This window comes from Eublepharis macularius, chromosome 11 (genome assembly GCF_028583425.1).
Source record: "Eublepharis macularius isolate TG4126 chromosome 11, MPM_Emac_v1.0, whole genome shotgun sequence".
Lineage (NCBI taxonomy): Eukaryota > Metazoa > Chordata > Lepidosauria > Squamata > Eublepharidae > Eublepharis > Eublepharis macularius.
This window is the reverse complement of record NC_072800.1, coordinates 84,163,535-84,189,856: the sequence shown is the minus strand read 5'-3', so window position 1 is coordinate 84,189,856 and position 26,322 is coordinate 84,163,535. Positions and strand designations below refer to the sequence as shown.

The 26,322-nt window shown below is 44.8% G+C and overlaps 1 protein-coding gene across 5 annotated transcripts in view; it reads left to right on the top strand.

Annotated features, from left to right (window-relative positions):
• The window catches only part of ACTR3B (actin related protein 3B), a 39,354-nt gene extending 13,368 nt beyond the window's left edge, over window positions 1-25,986 (top strand). For 2 of the 5 annotated variants that reach the window (XM_054991446.1, XM_054991450.1), the window contains exons 4-12: window positions 1,209-1,319; window positions 6,006-6,101; window positions 7,458-7,565; window positions 9,373-9,516; window positions 11,269-11,442; window positions 12,510-12,602; window positions 19,989-20,114; window positions 21,029-21,112; window positions 24,906-25,986. In XM_054991446.1, the coding sequence (XP_054847421.1) occupies window positions 1,209-1,319; window positions 6,006-6,101; window positions 7,458-7,565; window positions 9,373-9,516; window positions 11,269-11,442; window positions 12,510-12,602; window positions 19,989-20,114; window positions 21,029-21,112; window positions 24,906-25,070 (1,101 nt within the window). In that variant the 3' untranslated portion in view covers window positions 25,071-25,986. The other 3 variants (XM_054991448.1, XM_054991447.1, XM_054991449.1) reach the window with 3 other exon arrangements.
• Window positions 25,987-26,322: the final 336 nt, after the last annotated feature.

Genomic DNA, 26,322 nt, shown 5'->3' with positions numbered 1-26,322 from the left:
TGGCAGCAACTGTGCAGGGTCTGAGTTGGAGGTCTTTCACAAAACCTACTGCCTGATCCTTTTTAACTGGAGCTACCGGGGATTGAACCTGGGACCTTCTACACGTGCCACTTAACCATAGCCCCTCACCTTCCTTTGGTCCCTGATGCTTGTTCTGTTGCTGTGTTTCACAGCCATATTCTTGCTTGCTGCTATTTATAGGGACTGCACATCCTGTATTGCTAAAGTAGGCAGAAACATCCCCCAGAATCCCCTGAACGTTGCAGCGGACTCTCATTTGGTCCATAATAAGTGCCGTGATCCTCGAGGGTTGCTCACATGCATTTAAATTGAGTAATAATACTGCACGTTACATGGACTGTGTTGCAAAGCTTTATTGAGTTCCGACACATGTGCAGAACTTGACATGCATTTAAACTCGTTTCAGGGTTGTGCATGAAATATTCTCTTCTGCTGAAGGTTGTGGGGCAGTCCCTGTTCTTGACGAGCTTTTTGCGCAGGACGGAATCCCCTTGCAGGGTAGCTGCTAGAATTTGCAGTAGCATAGATGCATGCTCAGCATTCGATCAAACAGTAAACGGGCTGGTCCCTGTGTGGACAAGGAAAACGGCAAAACCAGGCCACTCGCAGGGCTTCTTGCCTACTTAAGGAACCACAGAGGGCTGCAAAAAATAAGATTTTGTAAATTAATGAAAAGGAAAAAAGGCCTCAATCTGATTAAGACTGGTTATGCTCCAGGAGCACAGGATGTTTGACAGCCAACTGCTCTAAACATCCTGTGCTCTTGGAGCATAACTGGAAAACTGGGGAGGTGGAGAGGAGAAATTAGCCATGAGCAGGGCTTTTTTTCAGCTGGTGGAATGGAGTTACGGAACCTCTTGAAAATGGTCACATGGCCGGTGGCCCCACCCCCTGATCTCCAGACAGAGGGGAGTTGAGATTGCCCTCCGTGCCGCTTGGCAGCACGGAGGGCAATCTCAACTCCCCTCTGTCTGGAGATCAGGGGGCGGGGCCACCAGCCATGTGACCATTTTCTCCGCGTGCAACCCACTGAGTTCCACCACCTCTTTTCCCAGAAAAAAGCCCTGGCCATGAGAGTGTAGAGATCCTGGAAACAGTCTGGTTGGCTGATCTCCCCCCCCACCCGCCGCCCCGTGAGCTCCTTAATTTTTATTATATAAATATTTGTTTGTTCACTTTTGCTTCAGTGGCCTATTCGGCATGGTATTGTGGAAGACTGGGATCTTATGGAAAAATTCATGGAGCAGGTTATTTTTAAATATCTTCGAGCTGAACCAGAGGATCACTACTTCTTAATGGTAAGGCGAACAGGCAAAAGGCATGTTACATTATGTGTGTGGTTTCAGGGCCTTTCAGACATGGCTTGGTGGACACCAAGCTCTGTCCGTGAATCGGCTGGTCCGGTATGCCGCATCTGCTTTGTATTTTCAGCTGTACGCTTCAGGTATCTTAGCTATATGTCTAAAGACCTCACGGATGTAGAGGCCCTCAGAAGGCTTTCCATCTATTCAGCTTTTTCATCCGTTTTTATTGCTGGAGGATCAATTTTATAAAATTACGTGAAAGCAATATTCCAGTGAATTTCTTTAGCAGGCTTCCAGGTCTGAGTACTCTTTATTATTATTATTTTTTTAGAGAAAGAGCGTCGGGTGGCTTGATTAGATTACAGCTGCTGCTTGAAATAATTGGCTGATTTTTACTTAAGCAAAGGACGGCATTACAGCAAAATGGAGCAAAATGTCACTTTGCAATATGTTGGGTTTTAGCAGCTATGTGTGCAATTATGCATTGCCTTCTGCGGAAGCTTTTTACTGCATAGTGCTATTGCATTAAAGGAAGACATTTTACTTAAAATTGCTATCAAGATTTTTTTTTTTACATTCATATAAGATGACAACATATAGACTATGTTTTAAAATTTTTTTTTAAACAAGTATTTTCAGTAACGAGGTGCCATATTAGCTTTGCCTTGTAAATGGCTGCATTTCATCCCTCCCCCGCTCCATTTTTATAATAAATTGGCTTCAGGGTTGACTGCTATGTTATGATGTTAATGTAATTTATTATCCTAAAAGGTTTTTGTAACCAGATTTTTTTTCTATAAATGGTACATATCAACAAGGCCGTCTAACTTTTATTTAGCTTGCTCTGAGAATGATGGAGCTGACATTTTGTGTGGCTCGTCAAATATTTCCTAAGAAGAATCCAATGGAAGTGGACCAAAGTTCCAAATTACAAATGGGACCAATTACAGTACAATCCTATTCAGAGTTACGCCAGTCTAAGCCTACTGAGCTCAGTGGGCTTAGGCTGGAATAACTATATAGGATTGTACTGTTGTTCTGTGTTTAATATTTTATTTTTTGTATTAATTTTGCCTTGACCTGGGTAGCCCAGGTGACCCTGATCTCGTCAGATCTCAGAAGCTAAGCAGGGTTGGCCTTGGTTACTAATTGGATGGGAGACCTCCAACGAAGACCAGGGTTGCAGAGGCAGGCCATGGGAAACCACCTCTGTTAGTCTCTTGCCATGAAAACCCCACCAGAGGGTGCCATAATTCAGCTGTGACTTGAGGGCACTTGCCACCACCATTCATTTATACCCCATCTTACTCATTGGGACTCAAGCTGGATTACAGTTTTTTAAAAAAAGAAAGTCCAGTCCGACAGCAAGGACCTCCAATGAAAACCTGTCTAGGAGTGATACGCCATAAAAGCAAAGGTGGGTTGCATGATCAGCCAATTGTCCAACCTAGGAACAGGAATCTCTTGCTTATGAAAGCAGAACCAGAAGTTAAGCCTTGGGAAATGCAAGCTCCCAAACCCATGTTAGTTGGACTTGAAAATAAGGGGGGTGGGGTGGGATTTGCAGGCAAGAATCAACAAGTCGTTTCCCTGACCTTCACCTGCCAGTTTGCCACTTCAAGTGTCTCACTGGAGGCTATTTCGTTTAGTTGGTCTGTATCCCCCAACTGGGGGGGAAAAACAAGGTAAAACAGCCTGGAGGGGAGCAGTTACAGGTGAAGGAAGGATTAATCTCTTTGCCTTCAGTACCCTCCTCAGTCCTGTGTTTGTCTCGTATGGTATAACTAGCAACAAAGCCTGTTGTGCGGAAAAACACAATGAGCTCTAGAAAGGGGAGGGTGGGCAGGCGGGCATTCCCTCCTCCTCTGTCACTGATCCTGGCCAGATGAAAGCGGGGGTGGGGGGGAGGCACGGCCACCTCCTCTGCACCTGATCCTTGCTGAGTGAAGGGGGGGGCAGGCATTGCCACCTACTCCACTCCTGATCCCAGCTGGGTGAAGGGGGGGCAGGCATTGCCACTTGCTCCACTTCTGATCCCAGCTGGGTGAAGGGGGGGCAGGCATTGCCACTTGCTCCACTTCTGATCCCAGCTGGGTGAAGGGGGGCAGGCATTGCCACTTGCTCCACTTCTGATCCCAGCTGGGTGATGGCGGGGGGCAGGCATTGCCGCCTGCTCTGTGCCTGATCCCAGCCCGAGTTTCCCACCGTGGCACACTCTCTGGAGGTCTGGCTGCCTCATCTGGGCTTTCCTCCACAGCAGCGCCCTCTGGTGGCACACCAGCATAGGAAGTGAGTTGTCTTGAATACGCTTAGCCTTTTATATAGTAGGATTCCACTGATATCTCCTGTTTTTGCCCTAATATGTTTTACACAGTTCATTCTTCAACACTTGATCATGTACCCGCCCCCCCCTCCCCAAAGCTTGCTGCTGATTTCCCTCTAAGCAAGTACAGGATACTTAAAGAAATTCAACAAGCATCTACCAAAAATAAAGTTCAGTTAGCTAGCAGCTTGTATGATCTGGAGGAAGGCAGCATTTACCTTGAATTCAAATATTCAACACTCCCTTGAAGTTAATTATTTTTGCAAGGGATTACATTGTGGTAGTTCCTTCCATTGCTAATTATTGGCAAATCTTCTCGGGACTGTTGGCAGAGAGGGTGTCAGAAATGAAGGCAGGCACATTCCCACAGTCTCAGGCTGGCTAATGGCCACAGGATACTTTGCCTAGAATATGTACACAGATAAATATGCTAACAGAGACTCTTGCTGGTTCAAATAAAGCTTAGTTGGCTTTACTCAAAGCAATATATTGTGGGGTAATAGATTATCTGTGCTTCTGGCACCAGTTTATGTCCTGGTTTTGAATACACGAGTTGGCTTTCAGGATACATATTAAAACTCTGTATATGTGCTTACACAAAACCCTTGGTTCGGAGAATAATAATTCTCAATAACAACTCTCTAATAAAGAATATGCCTGACCAAAAAGCCTGAACAATAGTTTTCCAGTAACCAACATCTCTACATGTTACCTTGAGATTGTAGCAGAAAAATCTTCAAGCCTTTAACTTGCTGAAGCAGTAGGGAGGAGTCCCGTTTCATGTGGTTATTTCCCAAATATTCCTTTGACCTGTGCTGTGACCTAAGGAGAGTCTTCTAGTTTCTTCCTTAACAATAACTTTGGGAAGGGCTCCTAAAGAACCTCTTTATAGCAAGCAGTATCCTTGACCAAAGTTGACTTTGATAATGCCGATAATAGGGTCTTGCTGTGCCTAGTAACATTCTAACTTCAGAGCCTTGTAGGCCTTTTATAACAGGCTTCTGTTAGATTTTGAAGCTATCCAAATCAGGGGATTATATAGGTCCAGTAGTCAATGGCAAGCTTTGTGCAGATCAAAAAATCCACACGACAGGGCCAGCCACAACTGCAATTTGGGGTTCTGAAAATCTGGGAGGACTCATAGCTTTGTAGAAAATCATAATTTAGAAGCAATGGTTAGAGAGCTGCTGTAGCAAAGTGGTTATGTTAGCTGGGCTGCAAATCAACACTCTGAAGGTTGGACTCCCACTACCGTCATGAGCTCAGCCGGTGGCCTTGGGTCAGCCACTCTTCACAGGCCCAGCTCCCCAGCTGTATTGTGAGGATAACAACACTTTGTTCACTGCTCTGAGTAGGGCACTAATCTGTCTAGAAGAGCAGTACATAAGTGCAGTTATTATTATTATTATTATTACTCTGCCTTTCTCAGAGTGGTTAAGTGGTTGGGATGTGCGTCAGTACTCTGCTGGTTCAAATCCCACTACTGCCATGAGCTCGGCAGATAGCCTTGGGTCAGCCACTCCTCACAGGCCCAGCTCCCCAGCTGAATTGTGAGGATAACAACAACACTAACTTTGTCCACTGCTCTAAATGGAGCACCAATCTGTCCAGAAGAGCAGTATATAAGCACACGGTTGTTGTTATTTTAAAAAATTATCCAAGAATGTTAAGAGTGATGTGGTAGATGCACTCCCACCCCAAGCATTTAGATGTCATATGGTTTGCTGTATCAGCCCTAAATGGCCCCTGAAAGAGGATGGAAAGTGGAGCAAAGTAGAACTGGAGGGAGGAAAACTGGAACAGTCGTAGGAGAGCACAGCTGGATTCAAGTGGGAACTGGTGGTTTGCCCTTCCTCCTGTGTTCCCCCTCTTGTCAAATATAAAACAAACAAATAAGATCCACAGTCCATACGTGAATACAGTCTTCAGTTGATAATGGCAGCCTAAATAGCCCAGCTTAGCTCGGATTTGTCAGAACTAGGGCTGAACAGGATTAGCCGCTGTCGGTATGTGAGTGGGAGACCACCGAGGAAGGTTGGGGTGGCTGTGCCGGAAGGCAGTGGCAAACCACGCCTGCTTATCTCTTGTCTGGGATGCCCTGTGGATGGATCATCATGAGTTGGTTGCAGCTCAGCAGCACGTTCTTCTTCAGTTAACAATATGTGGTATTTTAGGATAATCTAAGAACTATTTTAAGGGGAACTTCAGGTCCAAATTCACCAGTCGGGTGGATACATTCTCTGTTGTTCCTACTTGGTGCTGCTTTTGAGGATTGCAAGAGCTTTTGTGGACTTAACGGAAAGCAAACTTACTAAAATATGTTCTCTATATTTTTTAATAATGTCTTTTGTAAACAGACCGAGCCACCCTTGAACACACCAGAAAACCGAGAATACCTTGCTGAAATCATGTTTGAATCTTTTAATATACCAGGACTTTACATTGCTGTGCAGGTAAAAAAAAATTGGTATATCTGTTCTTCTGAAATAATCTTAATAGAGGGAGATACGGGCTTTTATGTACATGTCTCAGAAATCTAGAGCTTGTGTGAGGGGAACGGCTTATTCTGAAGGGGGCTAGCCCTAAGGCCGCCTTCCTGGTTCCTCTGTTCATGTGCTCTGTTTGGTAATGACGCTGAGTATATCTGATCCCTGTTTGCCTCTGTATCTACTGTATGCACAGGGCAACTTGTTTGTGTATTTGTTAGGTATTAAAAGGTTAATAACCCTCTTTTCCCTGCTGGGCTCAAGGCCAAAACGGTACCAAACATAGGAAACAACATCAACACCATAAACGCTACTTAAAACAGCAACTCGTATCAATCCAGAGCAAAGAAACCATCAGAAAAGCCCTTTGAAATAAGTGTTGTTTTGTATGCTTTACTAAAGGACAGCGGGAGGGAAGGCGGCATGGTATAGCCCGATCTCGTCAGATCGCGGGAGCTAAGCAGGGTCGGTACTTGGATGGGTGACCACCAAGGAAGACTCTGCAGAGGAAGGCACTGGCCAACCACCTCTGCTTCTCACTTGCCTCAAAAAGCCCCACCAGGGGTTGCCATAAGTCATGTGGTTTGATGGCCCTTTATACTCTCTCTCTCTCTCTCTCTCTCTCTCTCTCTCTCTCTCTCTCTCTCTCTCTTGGGCAGTAGAGGGGGGGTGTCTTTCTCACCTCCATTAGCCCCTTGTTCCAATGGGCTGGGGCCATCACCAGGAAGGCCAGGCCACCGTAAGTTGAAACTGCTGGGAGGAATGAAGTTGGTACATGAGATCATATAGGAAGAAATGGCTTTTCAGATATGAAGGTCTCTGGGCCAGAAAAAGCTTTAAAGAACAGCACCTTCAGCCTGGGACCCTATCAGCAGCCAATATCATGGTTTCAAACTAGGCATAATATCTTTAAACAGTAGATGAGCAATTTTAAAATGTAAGTTATGGTAGCTCATGTCAAGTGCTTAAAGCTCCAGTCTATTTCTATTCCTTGCTGTCCTCTGGTTGTGATCCCACACAGTTTTAGACTGGAGAGATGAAATTGACAGAGCCTTCGGGGAGGAGAAGATGAAATTAACAAACTCTCTGAGGAGTCATCTCTGCCGGCTCTATCTTTTTAAACTACGCTTCCCAGCTAACATTGTGTCTCCCCATACTTGATGAACATGCACCAAGGCATCTCATGTAGAGAGACTCTTAGTCGGGCAGTTATTTCCCAGCCTCATCCCCCTCTATCGCCAATGGGGATAACACCAGATTGTCACACTAGTAAAAGTCTATAAATGCTCTGGTTGTCATATGTGTTTTTGGGTTTCTGCTCAGGCGGTGTTAGCATTAGCTGCGTCTTGGACTTCACGGCAGGTTGGAGAGCGGACCTTAACAGGGACCGTCATTGACAGCGGGGATGGTGTGACTCATGTGATTCCATTGGTAAGTAGTTCTGTATGGTCAGCATCCTTGCAAGTTCAGCATTATGATCTCTGCTTACCACATCTGCGAAGTACCAGCTTATTTTATGAATGTGTGTCTTGTAAGGAGGAGGGAGCTGCAGAAACGGCAGTCAAGAATAACTCTTACAATTCAGTAACGAAATGTAGAAAAGGCAATTATGTTGTGTGTGTGTGCTCGTGCGTGCATGCATGCGCGTGTGCAAAATCCAAGAAGATAAAAATATTTTGAAATTTGTAACACAAAAAACAATTGTTTGGACTACTTCAGTCATTGGAATACATTTAGAATACTGTGTGCCTCATTTGGAACACTGCGTGCAGTTCTGGTCACTGTATCTCAAAAAGAACATTGCAGAGCTGGAAAAAGGGCAGAAGAGGGCAGCAACCAAGACAATTGGGGGTTGGATGACGTTTCCTATGAGGAAAGGCTGAAGAGCCTGGCATTTTTCAGTTTAGAAAATAGATGACTAAGGGGGAACATGACAGAAGTTTATAAAGTTAGGCACGGGATGGAGAGAGTGGACAGAGAACTTTTTCTCCCTCTTCCAAAATATTAGAATTTGAGGGCATCCAATGAAGCTGATGGTCAGTAGATTCAGAACTGACAAAAATAAATATTTCTTTATGCAACGAGTGATTAAAATGTAGAATTGGCTGCCAGAGGATGTAGAGAAGGCCGCAGGCATAGACAGCTTTAAAAGGGGACTAAAAGGCGGTTTGACAGGTTCACAACCCATTAGTGGCTATTAGCCTTAGTTACTACAAATGGGAATCTCCATATTCAGAGACAGTCCAACCTGTGAATGCCACTGCCAGGAGGCAACATCAGGGACAGGCCATGGCCTGTTATTGGCCCTCCAGAGTAACTGGTTAGCCACTGTTTGAGACATCACTGGTTTGATCCAGCAGTGCTCATCTTATCTTCTTACTTTCAAGTGAGAAAATTTTGTTGGCCTTTTAAAGTAACATGTAACTATTGTCCTGCATAAAGAACTGTGAAAACTATTATTCAGAACTACATTCCGATGCTGTCTAAGGCCAAGTTCGGACTCATTAGTTCTGTGTATTCAAGGGTTTTTTGAATTGGTCTTCACATCGTGCCTTGTAAATGCTGCTGTTACTGTTATTAGTATTAAGATGGGGGTTCGTCCGTCTGTAGCAGTAGAAAAGAGCAAGAGTCCAGTAGCACCTCTAAAAACAAAATTGGTGGTAGGGTATGAGCTTTCGTGAGTCTCAGCTCAAAATCCAGTGGAGGAACATTTTAACCTTCCAGGACATTCAGTTGCTGACCCCAAAAGTAGCAGTTCTCCTGCAGAGGAATTTCAAAGGGAGATTAGAGAGACTGCTGAACTGCAACTGATAATGAAGCTGAAGACAATGCATCCCCCTGGACTGAATGGTGACATAAGCTTCCTGTCTCATTACCAATGCTGATTTCTCCACACCCACTACTTCTCTGCATACACCACCCTATCCAATCACACCTGCTGTTACCGTTCACCGCCTTTTGTCATTTACCTGCTATTGTCATTCGGCATCTGAAATCACCCCACTCTCCAAGATAAAAGGACAGATGGACTCACATTCTACCTGTATCTGAAGAAGTGAGCTGTGATTCACGATAGCTCCTACCCTACCACAAATTTTGTTAGCCTTATAGGTGCTACTGGGCTCTTGCTCTTTTCAACTGGTATTAGTATTGTTCTACATGAAATGGCGAACAGGCCCGGCTGATTCTTTGCACATAAACAATTTAACTCCCCCCTCCCCCCCTTCCTTTTCTGCAGGCAGAAGGCTATGTGATTGGCAGTTGCATCAAGCATATCCCTGTTGCGGGTCGAGATATCACGTATTTCATTCAGCAGCTGTTAAGGGAGAGGGAGGTGGGAATCCCACCCGAACAATCACTGGAAACTGCCAAGGCCATAAAGGTAAAAAAAATATTTGTGAAATTCATCTGACTCTTCACAGTTCTCCATTAACCCTTTTAAATACAAGAACTTGGCCGTAGCTGCGTTTTACTTTCCTCCTTGCACTCATGTCACGTCATCCCGAAGCAGTTTTCTTGCGGTGGCTGCCTCCTGCCAGTAAGCTGTAGTCACTTGGAAGCAATGACCGCTGGTCTTTGGGGGCTCTGGAGAGGACAGGATCTCTTCCTGCCACTGTGTGGAATATTTTATCCCCTTTCTGTCCAGTAATACGAAATGAAAGCGTAACTAAAAATTGCCGAACGTGGCCACAAAAAAGTAGCTACGGTGGTCAAAGCAAAATCCAAAAGGAACGGGGTTGGGTTCGGATTAAATTTTCCGCTCACACAAAGCATTTTTTGTCAGCAGAACACAATGTTCCTACCTGTCCCCTCCTGTTCAGCCCACTTAACCCCCCCCCCCAGTGCTGCTTGTGGGGGACGGGGGACTGTCAAGAACAGCATGAGAGTCAAATTGGGGGTCTACAGGAGTTGGCAGAGATTACTCTGACCCATTAGTGGGAAATGTGGTCTGAATCCAACCCAGATCTTTGATTAAGACCAGCCTAGATAGCTTATTACAGCAGACTGTCATGCCTAAGCAGCAGTGGTTTAAGGAATTGATGCAAAAGCCCTTGATGGATGCATCATCTTATTCAAAAACAGTAGTTCTGATATGTGCTATAGTATCTCAACAAAGTGCTTTGCTGAGTTTTTCTTGTCCCTTGGCAGTTGAATATGCATTTTATGATACGGAGGAGAGAATAGATCCAGAGGAGTTAGCTGTGTTAGTCTGTAGTAGCAAAATCGAAAAGACTCCAGTAGCACCTTTAAGACTAACCAACTTTACAGATGCGCATCTGAGGAAGAGAACTGTGATTCTCAAAAGCTTATGCTACAGTAAAGTTGGTTAGTCTTAAAGGTGCTACTGGACTCTTTTCGGAGGCGAGAATAGGTTTTCACTGACCTATGGGGCGAGGTCAGCCAGCCCTGCCTTTTTTTGGCCAGCCACTGGTGAGACCGTTGGCTTCAGTGACGCACCTAAATAAGTCCCCTCTGCTCACACAGACTTTTCCTAGCTGCTACAGTCATAGGATTTGCCGCCCACGAGAAGATGTCCCTTGAGGCTGATTGCAACTTTTGGCATGGGCTCAATATTTACTTGAATGAGTTGTCCCTAAGAGCGAAAACAGCTCTCTACTCGTTTCGTTTCAAAAGCCCTATTTATTTGGCGCGAACCCAGGCTCTTTGTGGTTTGATCTCTGGACTTGCCCCAAAGCTGAATGTAGGAGTTTCCCTACCGGTGTAGGATTGTATTTCCCTTCTTGACTTTCAAGTGTGTTGAAGAGAAGAGCACTTATTAACATGTGCAGAATGTGTCTTGCTCACCTTTGCTCAGTTTTTTCTTCCCATAACCATGAAGTAGGTAAGAGATTTTGTTCCAGATGTTTGTGAGTCTTCTTATCTCTCTTCTCACAGTGATGGGTCTGGTTCTGCAATCCTAACCATGCTTACTTTGGAGTAAGGCATTGCATTCTGTGTGATTTCTGAGTAAACTTGCACAGGGTCAGGTTGCAACACAATAATTGCCTTCTAAAGCTTTCCTTTTGGCATCTGTCCTCCAATGATGTTGTAGGACCAGCCAGGGAGGGTCTGTCCTTTTAAATCATTAAAATAACAGTGTGTTTTTATTGTTTTCCCTTGTATGTATTCACAGGAAAAGTATTGTTACATTTGCCCTGACATAGTAAAAGAATTCTCCAAGTATGATTTGGATCCACATAAGTGGATCAAGCAATACACAGGCATCAATGCAATCAACAGAAATAAATTTGTTATAGATGTGGGCTATGAACGATTCCTTGGTCCAGAAATCTTCTTTCATCCAGAGGTAAGAGAAATGGCTGCTACTAATGACAATAACAATAGTATTATTTTGAAGTGAACAGTAGTGCCACTTCTAGTGGGAGAGCACCACCTTGTGGTTAAACCATAGCAAGCGCTATTAGAATTGCATTATGCACAGAGCTGTTAGCCAAACCTAAAACTGTCAGGTTTGCCTTTGGGACATTGTAGAATTGAAGTTGTTCAGCCTGTTGCAGGCTGACTCTGATATTGATTTTGTGATGCACTTGGTGATATGTGAACTTCTTGGGAAATGCTCTTCCTTGCACCACTTGAATTGCACCTGCTACAGGTAAGTACTGTGGTGCTTGAACATATCCAGATTCCTAACACTGATCAGCTGCGGCTGTGCTAGCTGTGTGCATGATGACTGTGGTTGTGCCTACATTTCAAAGACCAAACACAGTCAGTGAAACATTCTTAGCTTGTGATTCCATCTGATGAAGCTCGTGCTGCAATAAAAGCTTATCTTGTTGGGTCCTCAGGGTTCCCCAGGACTTTTACCGTGTAACTCTATGCAGAGCTTCTGCCGTCTGCACCCAGTGGGATCAGTGAACTTAGAGTCTCTCTACACGAGACATCTTACACGAGGATGCTCAAGTGTAGGGAGACACAATGTTAGCTGGGAAGCGTAGTTTTAAAAGACAGAGTTTGAAGGCAGTCAATTTCACCTCTCTACACAGAGCTGGAAGAGAGAGCTCCTCAGAGGGTTTGTTAATTTCATCTTTGCCTCCCCAAGGGGAGGTGAAACTGACAGAGTCTTCCTGGAGGCAAAGATGAAATTAACAAACCCTCTGAGGACCCATCTCTGTACAGCTGTCTTTTTAAACTGTGTTCCCCGGCTAACATTGTGTCTCCCTACACTTGAGTGCTCTCATGTAAGATGTCTTGTGTACAGAGAGACTGGAGTATCTCTGCATAGGATTGCACTGTTCATAGACTATCGCAATAAAGTAGCACAGATAATCCTCTGAGTTTTTCCCTGTTTTGTTTGTTTCCCTTGTATTGTTTGTTGCACTTAACTTGTGTGTGGCTGCCTCCTTTTCTTTTCAGTTTGCCAATGCAGACTTTATGGATTCCATTTCTGATGTCGTTGATGAAGTTATACAGAACTGTCCTATTGATGTCCGACGTCCCTTATATAAGGTATTGTTGGCATGTGTGGGAAGGGAAGTGATTTTGGTACATTCAGTTGTGATACAAATTCATAAAGGTGCCAGCAGTTTCCACCTGTTCTGCAGAAACAGTTTTGGGATAGGTCTGCCTAGAACAGGAGGGTGGTTTGAAAACCAATGCTTATGTATATTTGTTTGGTTATTTATAGTCTCTGCCTTTCTCACTGAGACTCAAGGCGGATTACACTGGGTAAAACAATGCAGTCAAACAGCACGAGGGATCTAATAAACAAGGTAACAGGACTTGGATTACAAATATTAGAAACAGTTCAGAAACTATCAGGCATGATATTGTCAAGCAACGCAGAAAATGGAATTGCAAAATGTATTGATGGTTCTGCCTCAGTTTTCAGCAGCCTCTAACAAATCTTGAAGGACTGTTCTTCAATTTTTCCAATGGAAGAATTGGGAAATTTTTTTGGAGCACTGAAAAAGACCCTTCTGAAATACTTGCTCTTTTGATATGAGCAAAAATTGCTTTCTAGGAAAAGGTTTTGTTCATTCAAAATGTGTCGTGCAAATATTTTTATGTAAAACAGTCAAGACCATTAGATGGTTCCTGTGTGTACTGTAGACACGCAGTGTATTCGCAAGGATATACTTATTGTTTAAATGTGAATAATTTTGGCAGCGATTAATTTGCTATAATATGTTTGATGATACATTATAGAGGAGTACAGTGTTTTCAGTGTTATAAAGCTAACTCATTATCCAAATAGGCTGCTTGTCCTGTTGTGACTATATAAGATTGTTTTTGTCCAAATACGACACTTCCTTACTACACAATTTCAACTTTGATTTTTTGCTGCCTATCAGAAAGCAAAAATTAACCTACACACGCTAAGGTAGCATACGGCGGAGCAGTTGGCAGCGCTCTCTCAAGTACTGGGCACCGTTGCAAACTTGCTTGTAGAATACTTGTTTCCAGTTTCCATTTATTATGATCAAAGATCAGCACAGTCTATGGACAAATACAAAATCTATTTTAAAATAATATAATTGATAGTCTTACTATACTCTAATTGTAGGCTTTTATGCATTTAAATTCCATAAATAGGCTAAGTACAGTTTTATATGTTAACTAAGTTATAAATGATACATCTTGGCCGATTCCAGACGGGCACAAATAAAGCGAGTGCTTTCGCTTTTTCAGCGACCTCACTCATAAAAACCCGCAATTTCCCGTCCCGGCTTACCTGCGGTCCATGGCGCTCGGTTGCGCTATATAAGCGGACGGTGTGAACGCGGTATGGTGGGTTTGCACACTTCTGGACGCTTCGTCGCCGTGGAGAGGCCCTCCCCTTTCCCTCCTTTCTTTGCCGGCCGGCCGGCAACAATATTCCCTTAATTTCTTTTAAAAACCGGGCGCCATTTGCGCAGTCGCATGTTTGCACACATCAAACTGCGCAAATGTGCACAAATGCACAAAAGCGCACAAACGTCGACGCTGCATATTCGCATACCTGCGCATTTGTGCATTTGCGCAAAACACGTAAATTTTTTTTTAAAAAAAACCGAAATGTGAACCAATGAAGGCCCCCGTCATCAACTGTGACGGGGAGGAAACAACCAATCCCGGGTACCTCAGTTGGCCATGCAAACATCCGGAAGCGGGACGGCACGGCACGCTGCGAGACAAAGCGGATGGAGACGAAAGTGAACGTGTGGCCAGTAAGCTATTATTTCCGCAGAAAAACCGCAATTTCTGGCCATCTGGAATCGGCCCTTATGTTGTTAAAGCGGTAAAATAAGTGTGGGCTTGATAGGAAGATAAGTATTACATATATTTTGGTTCCAACAGGGGTTTTGGGGGGGAGGGGGTGGAATTTTGCATCTCTGTTTACAAGTGTGATTCTTCCACAAATGGAAGTACATCTCTCGTGACTAGTGCTGGGGTCCTCTGATGAATTCCTTCATGCCAATAAGTGACTTATTAAAAATAAAGATTCAAATGACAACAGCATGTAAAAAATACAGGGCGGTACCCTTGTCTGCTGGCTGAAGGAGGAGAGATCTCTCCCGGTCCCCCTTCCATTTCCATCCCACGGGGCATTTTTCCCCCTGGAAAGAAAGCAGCTCTTGTGCTGCTCCAGCCTGCAGTCTTTTGCTGTGTATGTTCCAGCCTGAAGTTCTTTTTCTTTGCTGATGGCCCTTTGTTCATAGTGGAGTCTACATACACACACATCAAGTTTAAAGAGTTGCCCTGCTTTTCAGCTGACAAGTACGCCTGTGTGCCTATTCCAGGATCAGCGCAGATATATTTGGGGTGGTTTGATAGTGGCATTGTCTAAATACATTTGATTTAGATACCGCCCTTCTGGACAACTTAATACCCACTCAGAGCGGTTTACAAAATGCGTTATTATCCCCACAGCAATCACCCTGTGAGGTGGATGGGGCTGAGAGAGCTCCGAGAGAGCTGTGACTGACCCAGAGTCACCCAGCTGGCTTCAAGTGGAGGAGTGGGGAATCAAACCCAGCTCTCCAGATTAGAGTCCTGCTGCTCTTAACCACGACACCAAACTGGCTCTGGGTGTTATGCTGGATCTTGGTTATGATTACTAGTTTTTCTGTATGGTCAGCTTGTCTGTTGTGGCATTTGTATATTATAGTTTCTGCCTTAAAATTGCTTTGTCGTAAGCCCCTTATGAGTCTATCTGAAAAAGCTGGGACGTGCCCTTTTTAAAATTAAATAATAAACACAACTAGTTTGTTTCACTCATGCTGAATAATGCACTTTCAGTGCACTTCGTAACTGGATTTTACTGGATGAAATGGGAAAATCCACTTGCAAGCAATTGCTGGAGTGCGCTATTCAGCATGTGTGAGAGCAGCCTAAAGAATCATCGTTGGTTTGACCTGCCCATTTCCAGCTGACTTAAAACTACAGTAAAAACTTCATTAGGCAGCACTTGATTATCCAGACAGCTCAGGTAACTGGCATCACCCCAAGGGGCAAGCTCCTTCCTCTCAGCTGCAGTATCCCTGCGTTTTCAGGTCTGTGTGCACCCCAATTCCACCTCTCTAGTGAGCCCCCTTGATGTCTCTGGCTATTGCTGGGCTTCAGACACCTGGCGCTCCCAGCTCACGTTGTCCTCAGGTACCTCTTGCTCTTTCAGCTTGCCTTGAGCTTTGAGGGCCAACTCTCAGGGGGCTCGTGGGCAGCTGGCCTACTTACCTGCCTGCTGCCTAAGAAGGGCTTGGAGGAAAGGGGAAGGTGTGGGGACTGTCTCCATGATGATCTCACGGGGGTTGAAATTTGTTGGCTGCCGTTTCCTGTGGATGAGAACCAGGGTGATAAGTTTGCGTATCCAATACGTTCGATTAACTGGGAACCACCTTCCCTGTGAATGCCAGGTAAAGGTTTTACTGTGTATTTATTTATATTTATATATTAAATACAGTACTATAAGGATATAGCTGTGTTTTCCATGGCATTACTCAGTTAAAATTTTTGGTGGGCTTATCTGCCTGCTTCGCCCACTCCAAGATCCACCTTTTACTTATTGCATCATCAGGTGACCCCCGGCAGCCCATTTGGGTGTTGAGTTTCAGGTCCTGGCAGCTGCCACAACCAGCCCAAAAAGGTCCCAAAAGTTGGGAGGGCAGGTAGAAGGGAGAGGCAGAGGATTGGTGTCCAGTTTGCTGAGCTTTGGAAGGCCTGCGGGGACCCACATTAATTCATTTTTTTATCCACCAAACAACAGGCCCCTAAAACCCAACATGTGTTGTAGGTTTGTGGGCATCTGAAAGAATATCAGAATGTTATTCCTGCGTAAGTTTCAGTGGACTAGATTCCCCCTTCATCAGATGCAACGTGGTGGCTCTTCCCTAGGCAGACTTTATCGAGGAGGTATGGAAGAAATCAAACGAACAATGGTGTCTAGGGCCGGTGCATGGCGGAAAGCACAGGGTGAAATATAATCAAGGTGAAATTAAAATCTAATCAAGAATAGTGCAGAGACCGTTCCCTAGTTTTGCTAAGTTGAAGCTGTAATGGATGGAGAACCCCAGAATTTGTAAAGGCAGCTTTCACCTGTGGTGAGTAAGAAAAGCAAAATACTATAACACCCGCACAAAGACATCCCAACAGCAGAACTGGTAACCAGCAGGATTGTAAGCTGTGGCTCAATTCTCAGTTATTCCAAAGCAACTTTTTCACTTGGTGCAAAATAAGCCAAGCTTACCTTCCTTGGGAGGGTGCTGTAAAGCCAGGCACCACTATCAAAAGTCCCAGTCTTTTTTCGCAACCTGCCACACCTCAGGTGACGGATGCCTGAATGTGATATAGGTGACTAGGTAGGTTCATGTGGGAGGGTGTTAAGGTATGAATAGTGACAATCACTGTTTGGAGGAAGAGCTGTGACTCAGAGCACCTGATTTGCACAGTGAAGGTCCCTGATTGGCTGGTGGGTAGGAAGGAGAGGAGGAAGCAGGGAAAGGGGAGAGGCTGTGGGGGCTTCCAGGGAAGGGAAAGAGGAAATAGTGAAGGAAGGGAAAGTGAGATTTCCCCTTCCCGGCAAGTCCGTGCGGGTACCCTGCTTGTTAATAAAAGTTGTGTGCGGTACTAGACTGCTCCATGTCTCATTTTTAGATTCTAAAAATGGAACTTAGGTATTTTCTGGTTCATGACAGTTGGTGTTGTCTTCGTGGATATGAGCGAATTTAATTCTTTTTAAATTTTAACACCTTCAAGTAATGAGCTAGTGTGGTATTCAATGCCTCTGTCCATGGAGATTCCATTGGACTTTCAGGGTCAATGTCTTTTGATTGACTTGCCCTCCACAGATTTATTGGATCCTTTTTAAAAAAAATTCAGTGGCCTAAATTAGCAAAGCTCATTGCACTGAGTTTCATAAATTAAGTATGCTCTGCCTGAAGAGGAGGCCGTCAGATTTATCTAGCTAGGGACACTTAAAAATGTACTTCTTTGGGTATTTTTGTGTCTTAAGATAGGGAAGAATAAAATGGGTGGCAGCCCTGAGGGAAAAAACCAGAAAGGAATGAGTGCGTCATCTGCCCTGTGGATGCTGAAGAAATTTATTGTTAGTGGTTTGGTAGTAATGAAGAGTTCTGCTCCTCCCCTGCGAGCATCTTTCTTTTAAAGCATTTTGGGGGTATGTTAGCTATGTTAAATGCTAACAGCAGTGCCTAGGACTCCCACAGCGCAGTCCATAGCTGGGAACTTGCTTTTATTGTTCTATACGTCCTTCGGTTCCTCATCCTTAATCTTTCCCAGCTGGGATTAAATGACTTGGGTCTTCCTTCAAAGGCTGCATTATTTTTTTGTTATGCTTCCTCTAAACAGCAGCCAGTGTCCTCTTAGGCACAGCTAATAGATGTTGCTCCTTTCAGCGTCGCTGGCCACGAAAGAAAGTCCTGGAAGTCAGGACTATCTGTATCTGGGAGTGCCGTCCTCCGAAGATTCACTCCAGCTTTAAACCATCAATTGCAAGGGATTGAGTCAAGTCCTGATCAGCTCCATTTTTTGGAGGGGTGTCTTCATTTTTGGCTCCCCCTCCCCAGTCGTCTTTATCCTCATTTTTTTTGACTAGTGTGGGCACTGTTGGTTTTCTGTCCTTTTTTTTTGCCTATATAATTTGGTATATTTTTTGCTCTTCACCCCTGTCGTTCCTATCCCCATTTTTTTGCCCTGGGGGCATTGTCGTTCCTATCCCCATTTTTTTTTGCCTGGTGGCCCCCACTGCATTCTCTCACCCTGTTGGTGGTGGGGGGGGCACTGTCTTCTTTCCCGACTATTCAATCATAACTTATTTAGGAATTGCTATTGATGGCTGCTTATGCATTCATAAACTACAGCAGCACACACAGTCTGGCCTTAGGGGCAGGTGGTAAAAAATTAGTGGAAAGCAATGAAAGGAAGGAGAGAGAATTTTGCAGCATGTGAAGAAGATTGATAGATTTTTTCCTTGGAGGTTGGTGGTAAATAATCGGCTGCTAAGGGTGATTGGTGGGATGATAAAGAGCCGCTGCTGTTCAGGACCTCCATCTGGGCTCGTTGCTGCTTTAGCAGCATGCAGGCAGCAGTCCATGCTCACCAGAGTTAATGGCTTTTCTCCTGCCACTCTGCCCAGGGGTCTTTGACACCTTCTTCCAGCAGAAGAGGCTGAGAACAAGCCAAGCTTGCCAAGAACAACGGCGCTGCCAACAAAAGTTGTTTATAACCAAGGCACCACGGTTCATTATTTAAAGGGCTCGCTGGACCTAAGTCGGTGCTTCCAGTTGTGCAAAACAGGAGATGTTTTGGATAACAAAATACCTTCAAAAGTTTTAAGCCAGTTGAGAAGGGGATATTTTAGAAACCCACACGATAGGTAGATGGCCCTGTCCAAGCACAGAGGTGAGTAGTGTGGAAACGGCCGTGGTTAGTTGTCAGATGAGGCCCCCATGCAGTCGCTTGGGCTTTAGGAATAATAATTTGCCCAAATTCCTCTAAGGAGCAAACAGCAAGGCAAAGAGCAACCCTTACGGAAGCTACTGAAGGAACGGTGCTAAGCATGGTGTGGTTTCTCCAAGGTCACCACCCACTCTTCCTCGGCACTGTGATGGCCAAAAGTTCCGAGATTAATCATAGCATTGCTGTTTCCTTCGCTATGACACATCCAAACTGGATGCATTTGAGTGAGCCGCACTCCCGCCCCTGAGCATTTTGCGGTTTCCTCATCAAAAGCAGATTTGAATTCACTGCAGTTCCAGTAAGAGAGCAAAGAAGATATTTTGACTTGTGAAACAGCAATCTGCCTTTCAGGAGACGTTGGCTGGGTGGAATTTAGCACCAACAGAAGCAGCTGTCCGAAAGAATTGAGTGCACACAGCTCAAGGAAACCGTGGGCACAGCTGAGATGCTCTTCGCATTTTTGCAGAGGCAAAGGTCCCAGTTGTTTAGTTTTAAGAAGTGCTTTGTATTGTCGAGGAGGTGCAGTGGTGAAGCATAACTTTCTCTGTGTTCTCTAAGCCCCTTTGGGCTGTAGCCCTTTTCTTTGAACTGCCTTGCAATGTTCGAGAGTCTTGAATGAAAGTGTGGGCATGTAGCTCTGATACCTAAGGGACGGTTTAAAGACAGCAAATTGGTTTTAAGCATGCAGTGAGCTCATGTACGATGGCAGCAAACCGGCTATCTCATCTGCCAACAGCGCAGGCCAAGGGCTTGACCCAATTTGACACTCATCCAAGTGCAATGCGACTCATTTATCTCATTTCTGTCTAACTGTTATTCTCAAGACAAGGCTTTCCGGTAGAACATTCCTATAGATTTGAATTAGTCATGGGCTCCATGCAGCTTCTGGGTTGTAAAAGTTCAAGAGAGAGAAAAAAGTGTTCTTTCTTTGCCCTGTAGAACGTGGTTCTTTCAGGAGGGTCCACTATGTTCAGGGATTTTGGACGCCGGCTGCAAAGAGACTTGAAGAGAGTCGTGGATGCTCGACTGAAAGCCAGTGAAGAGCTCAGCGGCGGTCGGATAAAGGTAAACGAGTTTTACTGCCTATTAAAAAGCTGTCAGTGAACCAGGCGAGTGTGTGTGTCACTGTTAATGAAGCTTGTGAAGCAGGTGATGTTTTTACTGGTGCGGGAAAAGCATTGATTCAAGCCACAACCTGGGGCTGAGCAACTTGGCAAGGCAAAATGGTTTTGTGGCCTCCACAAATATACAAGGGAACGAGGAGATGCGCTTTTGCATCCTCTTGTCTGATTTCTCCCAGTTCAAGGAAATTCCAACTTTCAGAGCACTTGCGGAGCATACCTGGCAGCGTTTGCCACAGCAAAGAGAGAGTGAGCGAGTTATGCCTTGCTTCTTGAGCAACCTGAATGAGTGCGGTTAAAATTTCAGGGAGGCAAAGGGGGGAGGGGACGAGAGCAGGGATGTCTCTGCTCCCCTGATGGATTCCTCTGGAGTCCTGATGACATTGCTGCAGTTTTTGTTAAAAAAAATGTATTTCTTTGGGGGTCTCTGCAGAATGCCACTGGAGGCAGATCCTAGCAGCAGAAAATGGGTCATTGGGGGGACTTTGGAATGTGTGTGGTATCTGTGATCATGTCCTTCCTCTGGAGGCGAGGCAGAAGCAATTTGAAGCTCTAGGGCCTTGCAGCAGATACGGGACTCAGAGCAGAGGGTGTTGTAGCCGGAACGAGGGACGGGAGCCGTCTGTGCTGAGAAGAGTGGGCGGCTGAGGAATCAGCCCACAGGAACATCAGCCGGTCCGTTTGCACAGCTCGATATTGAGGGTCCCCTTTCCTTCCCCTCAGAGCAATCTTTTGAGATGTGGGGCTGGACCGCAAGCCCTTCTCAGACCAGAGAGGCTGTGCTTGAGACGGACCACCGGAGTGATGCTCTTGTGCTGTGTTTGATGTATTGAAGCAGAGGCTGTGCTTGCTTTTCAGCCCCGACCTGTGGAAGTGCAAGTGGTAAGTCACCACATGCAGCGCTATGCCGTCTGGTTTGGAGGATCCATGCTTGCGTCCACGGTACGTCTGCTGCGAAGTCACTCGGCTGCAGAATGAGGGTGCTGGACGAGATCCAGAGAACATTCTGCTCCAGCCTCAGTCTGCTTGCGCACAGCCCAGATTCTCTTTTTCTCCAAGCCTCCTTCGCAGATCAGCTACACGGTGTTTTCTCCGTTGCCGGGCATGCTCTGATCTTAAATGAATAGACCGACTCTGTGCTGTGTTGTCTTTAATTTATCTTAAGTTCTGCATGCGTTTTTTCCCCTCCTTGCAAAGCTGGCATTAAAATGTAGAGAGAGATGATTTGGATCTGTTCTGGAATGGGCACGTTTATGCTAAGTAATGGCATAACGGAGGCATTTTGCTTGGCATGCCAGGCCGGTTCTTCCTCCAAGGGACCAGGCTCACGAAGTGATGGCAGTGCCACTGGGACTCTGCTTGGCTCCCTGTGTGTCTGGCCAGGGACTCCTTTTGTCTCCCCACCCCTGGCCATTTTGTTTGCCAATGCACCAGTGCCTTCAAAGGTAGGTATTTGAGGGGGGCAGGGTTGGCACTAGAACCGAAAAGATTGCCTGTCCCTGTCCTAGAGCATGTTTGATGTGGAGTGATGTGAGTTACAGACTGTGATGGCATGAGCCTAGAAGTGGCCAAGAATCTTGTTTTGTCCTTTGAAGGTGGAGGCTGCTGGCTTTTTCATATAAAGGCTGCATCCAGATATCATGAATACAGATATCTTGTTCCCAAAGAGAACACATCCGGTTTGTGTTGATGTGCTTGTGCACTTCCTTCTCCCCTGATGCATGGAGTGTGATCGCTCCGATGCCTTGCATTGTATTCCAGGTTGCCATGACATCTGAATGTGGGTACCTGGACAAATGGGAAATTGTTCCCTTTGGTTGGTAAGCCACAGTAGAATCCTGGCTGGGAGTCCAAGATGGTGAGGAAGAAGCAAACTCCAGTTTGTCTAAGCTTCTGCATACAGATGTTACAGCCAACTAGAGTTTGAGCAAAGCCTTTTGAAACTAGGAAACCTTCCGTTGTGTTCTCCGGGAGGGGGCTGGAGGAAAGGGAGCACAGGAGTGCAGCACCAAACCGGATTTGTACCCATCGCAAGCAAATCTTTCCTTGCTAGTGATATTTGTTGCAGCCAAAATTATACCATCAATTGTCCATCCTCTTTATAACTTCCCACCTTCTCCAACCCCAGATCTTGGCCAGTCAGGCATGGTAACATAGTTCTGATTTAGCTGTTTATATACTTCTCTACCTTAAAAAGGATGGTGACAGGAGAGAAACCCATAGATGCATTCTACAGGTGAAGTTTGCAGAGGTCAACGTAGTGCTGATCTCTCTTTTTTACTGATTGTCTTAATAGGAGATAGATCCAGAGAAGTTAGCTGTGTTAGTCTGTAGTTGCAAAATAGTAAAAAGTCCGGTAACACCTTTAAGACTAAGCAACTTTATTGAAGCATAAGCTTTCAAGAACCACAGTTCTCTTCCTCAGATGCATCTGAGGAAGAGAACTGTGGTTCTTGAAAGCTTATGCTTCAATAAAGTTGCTTAGTCTTAAAGGTGTTAATAAGAGATGCAGTCAATCCATTACCATGTAGGTCCATGCTATGCCCATGACATGAAGAGGGGGAGAAATGACAAGCCACCTTCTGCCAAATTATGCAGATCATAGTGATGTATGTTATAGAAATGGATTTAAGCAGGCCACACCCCAAGTACTTACCTTAAACGTGTTGACATGACATATGCTTGGCATGAGATAGGACCTGAACTTTTTGCATTCTCCAAGGGTTTTGCACGATTCCTTGATTTCTGTCCCCTGGTGGGTAACACACAAAGCTACCATATATTGAATCAGAATATGGGGCTGTCCAGCTCTGTACTGTCTACTCTGGCAGTGGCTTGCCTGGGTCTCAGGCATAGGTCTTTCAAATCACTCTATATCCTTTAACTGGTGAGGCTGAGGACTGATCCCAAGCCATGCTCCTTCCATCTTAAATTGAACAAAACTAAATATCTATCTCTTGCCTTTTGAGTAGTCTTAGGATAAATGGGCTAGATAGCCTGGACCTGGTCTCCTGTGTGGGAACTCAACACTACGCGATGCTGAGGTCTGGCGGACGTGTAGAGGATGCCATTGCTGCTGTTTCCACAGGAAATGATGTCAGAACCTGTGCTAGCAACAACAACCACAGGCACCTCCCGTATACAAGTAGCAACAAACAGAGAATCCTCACGGGAGGGAAAGAACCAATAAATACAATTGAATCACACTAAATGCGCATTGCTGTACCTCATTTCAATGTAATTTCTAAACACAGGGTATAACCAAGAAATATCAAAGTCTTTTGAAGCAAAAAGCTTCCACCTGGTCTTTTGAAGCAAAAAGCTTCCACCTGGTCATTCCCTTCAAACAAAAAATAAAGGTCAATGAACCTCCGGTAAAACCTGATGGAGGATTTAAAGGGGTTTGATTCATGCAAAATGTGTTGCTCTTCCCAATATGCCATGAGAGCCTATTACCAATAGGCAATTTCAAATGTGGGCATTGCAGTATATGTAAACTCATGTGGGAGGATAAAGAGATCTATGTGAAGGGTAGGCAAATCAGAATTAACCACTTTGCCACGTGTCAGACAGCAAGGGTGGTTTATCTTATTGAATGCCCGTGTCATCTGTTCTATGTGGGGTGTACCATGAGACCACTTAAGGTGTGGATTTTAGAACACATATCACGTATTAAAAACAAAGTAACAGAAGCACCATTGGCCTTACATTTCTCTAATATGCATCACCCTTAAAACGGCTTTAGAGTAGCAGTACTTTATGTTCTACAGAAGGACAGTTCTAATGTTCTTTTTCAGAAGGAAGCGTACTGGATCCATACCTTAGAGACAATGACACCTTTTGGTCTTAATAATGAACTTTCTTTGAACTGTTTTTTATGAATTTGTTTCAATATGTATACTTTTTCATGTTCTTATAAATGTTTATGTCCCTTTAAGAGCAACTTGTCTTGCAAAGGGGCGGGTAGATAAACCAGTAATTGATGACTGCTGGCGTGCCAGAGAAGGTACGGCCGCCGCAGTCTGGGTTTTGTTGCCAACGTTTCTGTTTATAAGTATTTCTGTATACTACATGGGTAAGAGCATTTGTGCTTAATTTTTGTTTTGTAATGAGTGTTCCTGGTTATGTATTGAATTTACTGGAGAATGGATTTTTATTCCAGTTATGAACAAGCCACGCTCCTGATGAAGATTATTACGAAATCTGAGCCATCAGCCGGTCACAGATTGAGCGTGTAGCTGCTGGATGCTTTCATCCATGTATGATATACTTAAAATCTCAAGGAAGAAGCACATACGCACAACATAAAAAGTTTTTTTCTTTACAAACGTGCGAAAGAAGACACATGAGACTTTTACGTTTGGACCTCTCCGGACATTATTTACACCGCTCTGTACATCAGAACCTTTATATTGCATGAGTGTCAGCATAAAAAGACTTTGATATTTCTTGGTTATACCCTGTGTTTAGAAATTACATTGAAATGAGGTACAGCGATGCGCATTTAGTGTGATTCAGTTGTATTTATTGGTTCTTTCCCTCCCGTGAGGATTCTCTGTTTGTAGAACCTGTGCCAGAGCAGCATCTGTGGCTTGCTCCTGATGCAAAAGCAAATTCTCCCCCACCTTCCTTGTAGTATCTGTGGTGGTCTGTTTTTGCTGCAAATTAATTTTGAGTTTTTGTATAACTTCCATATGGAGCTTCTTGTCTTTGTGTTTTTCCCTCCCTCAGCCAGAGTTCTTCGAAGTTTGTCACACAAAGAAAGATTATGAAGAATACGGTCCCAGTATTTGCCGTCATAACCCTGTCTTTGGAGTTATGTCCTAGCACCTGTTCTGCGTGGAACCGTCTGCAGTACTGTCTCTTGTGGGAGAAGAGAGCGCTTGGTTGGATACGCTGAGCCGCGGTGTGTTTTCCCCCTTGCCTTGGCAGGAGAGTAAGTCTGTCCCACGGTGTGTGTTGGAATCACACTTCACAACTTAACAGACAACTTGGAACCGTTATGGCAAAAAGTTACCTCTGTGCCAACTCTGAGACTGTCCTTTCCTCAACGGAAGTGTATAGCTAATGGGCAGTCCTTCTGTCTGGGAGACTGAAAAAGGAGTCGTGGGGGGTAAGTGGAGGCCAGGAACACAAGCCAAACCTGAGTTCACTGTCATGTTCCTTCAGGAACAGGGAAGGAGTACGTAGTGATTTTTCTCCACTGGTATCAACCATGCAACTTACTTCGCAAGGATCAGATTCTGTGCTATTAAATCATCACCTCGGGCTTCGATGAGCCTAACCACCTTCCCGAAACATATTCGATTGTAAAATGGGGGCCTTAGTTGGTAGAAAACTATAACGCTCTAACCATGCAATACAAATGTTTTATTTCAGAGAATTTTGTATTTTATGAATATTATATTGCAACGGGTCTTCTGGGCTGAGCACAAAAACAGCTGGTGATGTTGCGGGAGTTGATGGCAATGATGCAAGCTTCCAGTTGTGCTGACCTCCTTTTGAGTGAATGTGTGCTTTTTTTTTTTTAAGGTACTACTTGATTTGAGTGAAATGTCTTTTTTAAGCCTCTGAAAGTATCATGAGATTTATTGCTGCTATTTATTTAATATTTGTGTGTAATTTTGTTTTAATGGGGGCTGGTTGAGTGACGGATGAAAAGCTGTCAGCCTCTAGCAAAATAAACATGTTTACATGTATAGCTATGCTGGCGGTGAATTGGTTTTTTTAAAAAATAAAACCCAACAGCTGGAAAATTCAACACTTGCTTAGGAATAAGCAGGGCTTTTTCTCAGCTGGAACACGGTGGAACGGAGTTCCGGCACCTCTTGAAAATGGTCACATGGCTGGTAGCCCCGCCCCCTGATCTCCAGACAGAGGGGAGTTGAGATGGCCCTCCGCGCCGCATGGCGCGGAGGGCCATCTCAACTCCCCTCTGTCTGGAGATCAGGGGGCGGGGCCACCAGCCATGTGACCATTTTCTCCCAAGGGCAACCCACTGAGTTCCACCACCTCTTTCCCCAGAAAAAAAGCCCTGGGAATAAGAATGGGTGTTCAGGTACGAGAGAGTACGGTCATCGTGGCTGATAGTGGAAAAGTCTGCTAAAATGGCTTGCTACAAAAGAAGGAAGAGACTGCAAGGGATGGTAACA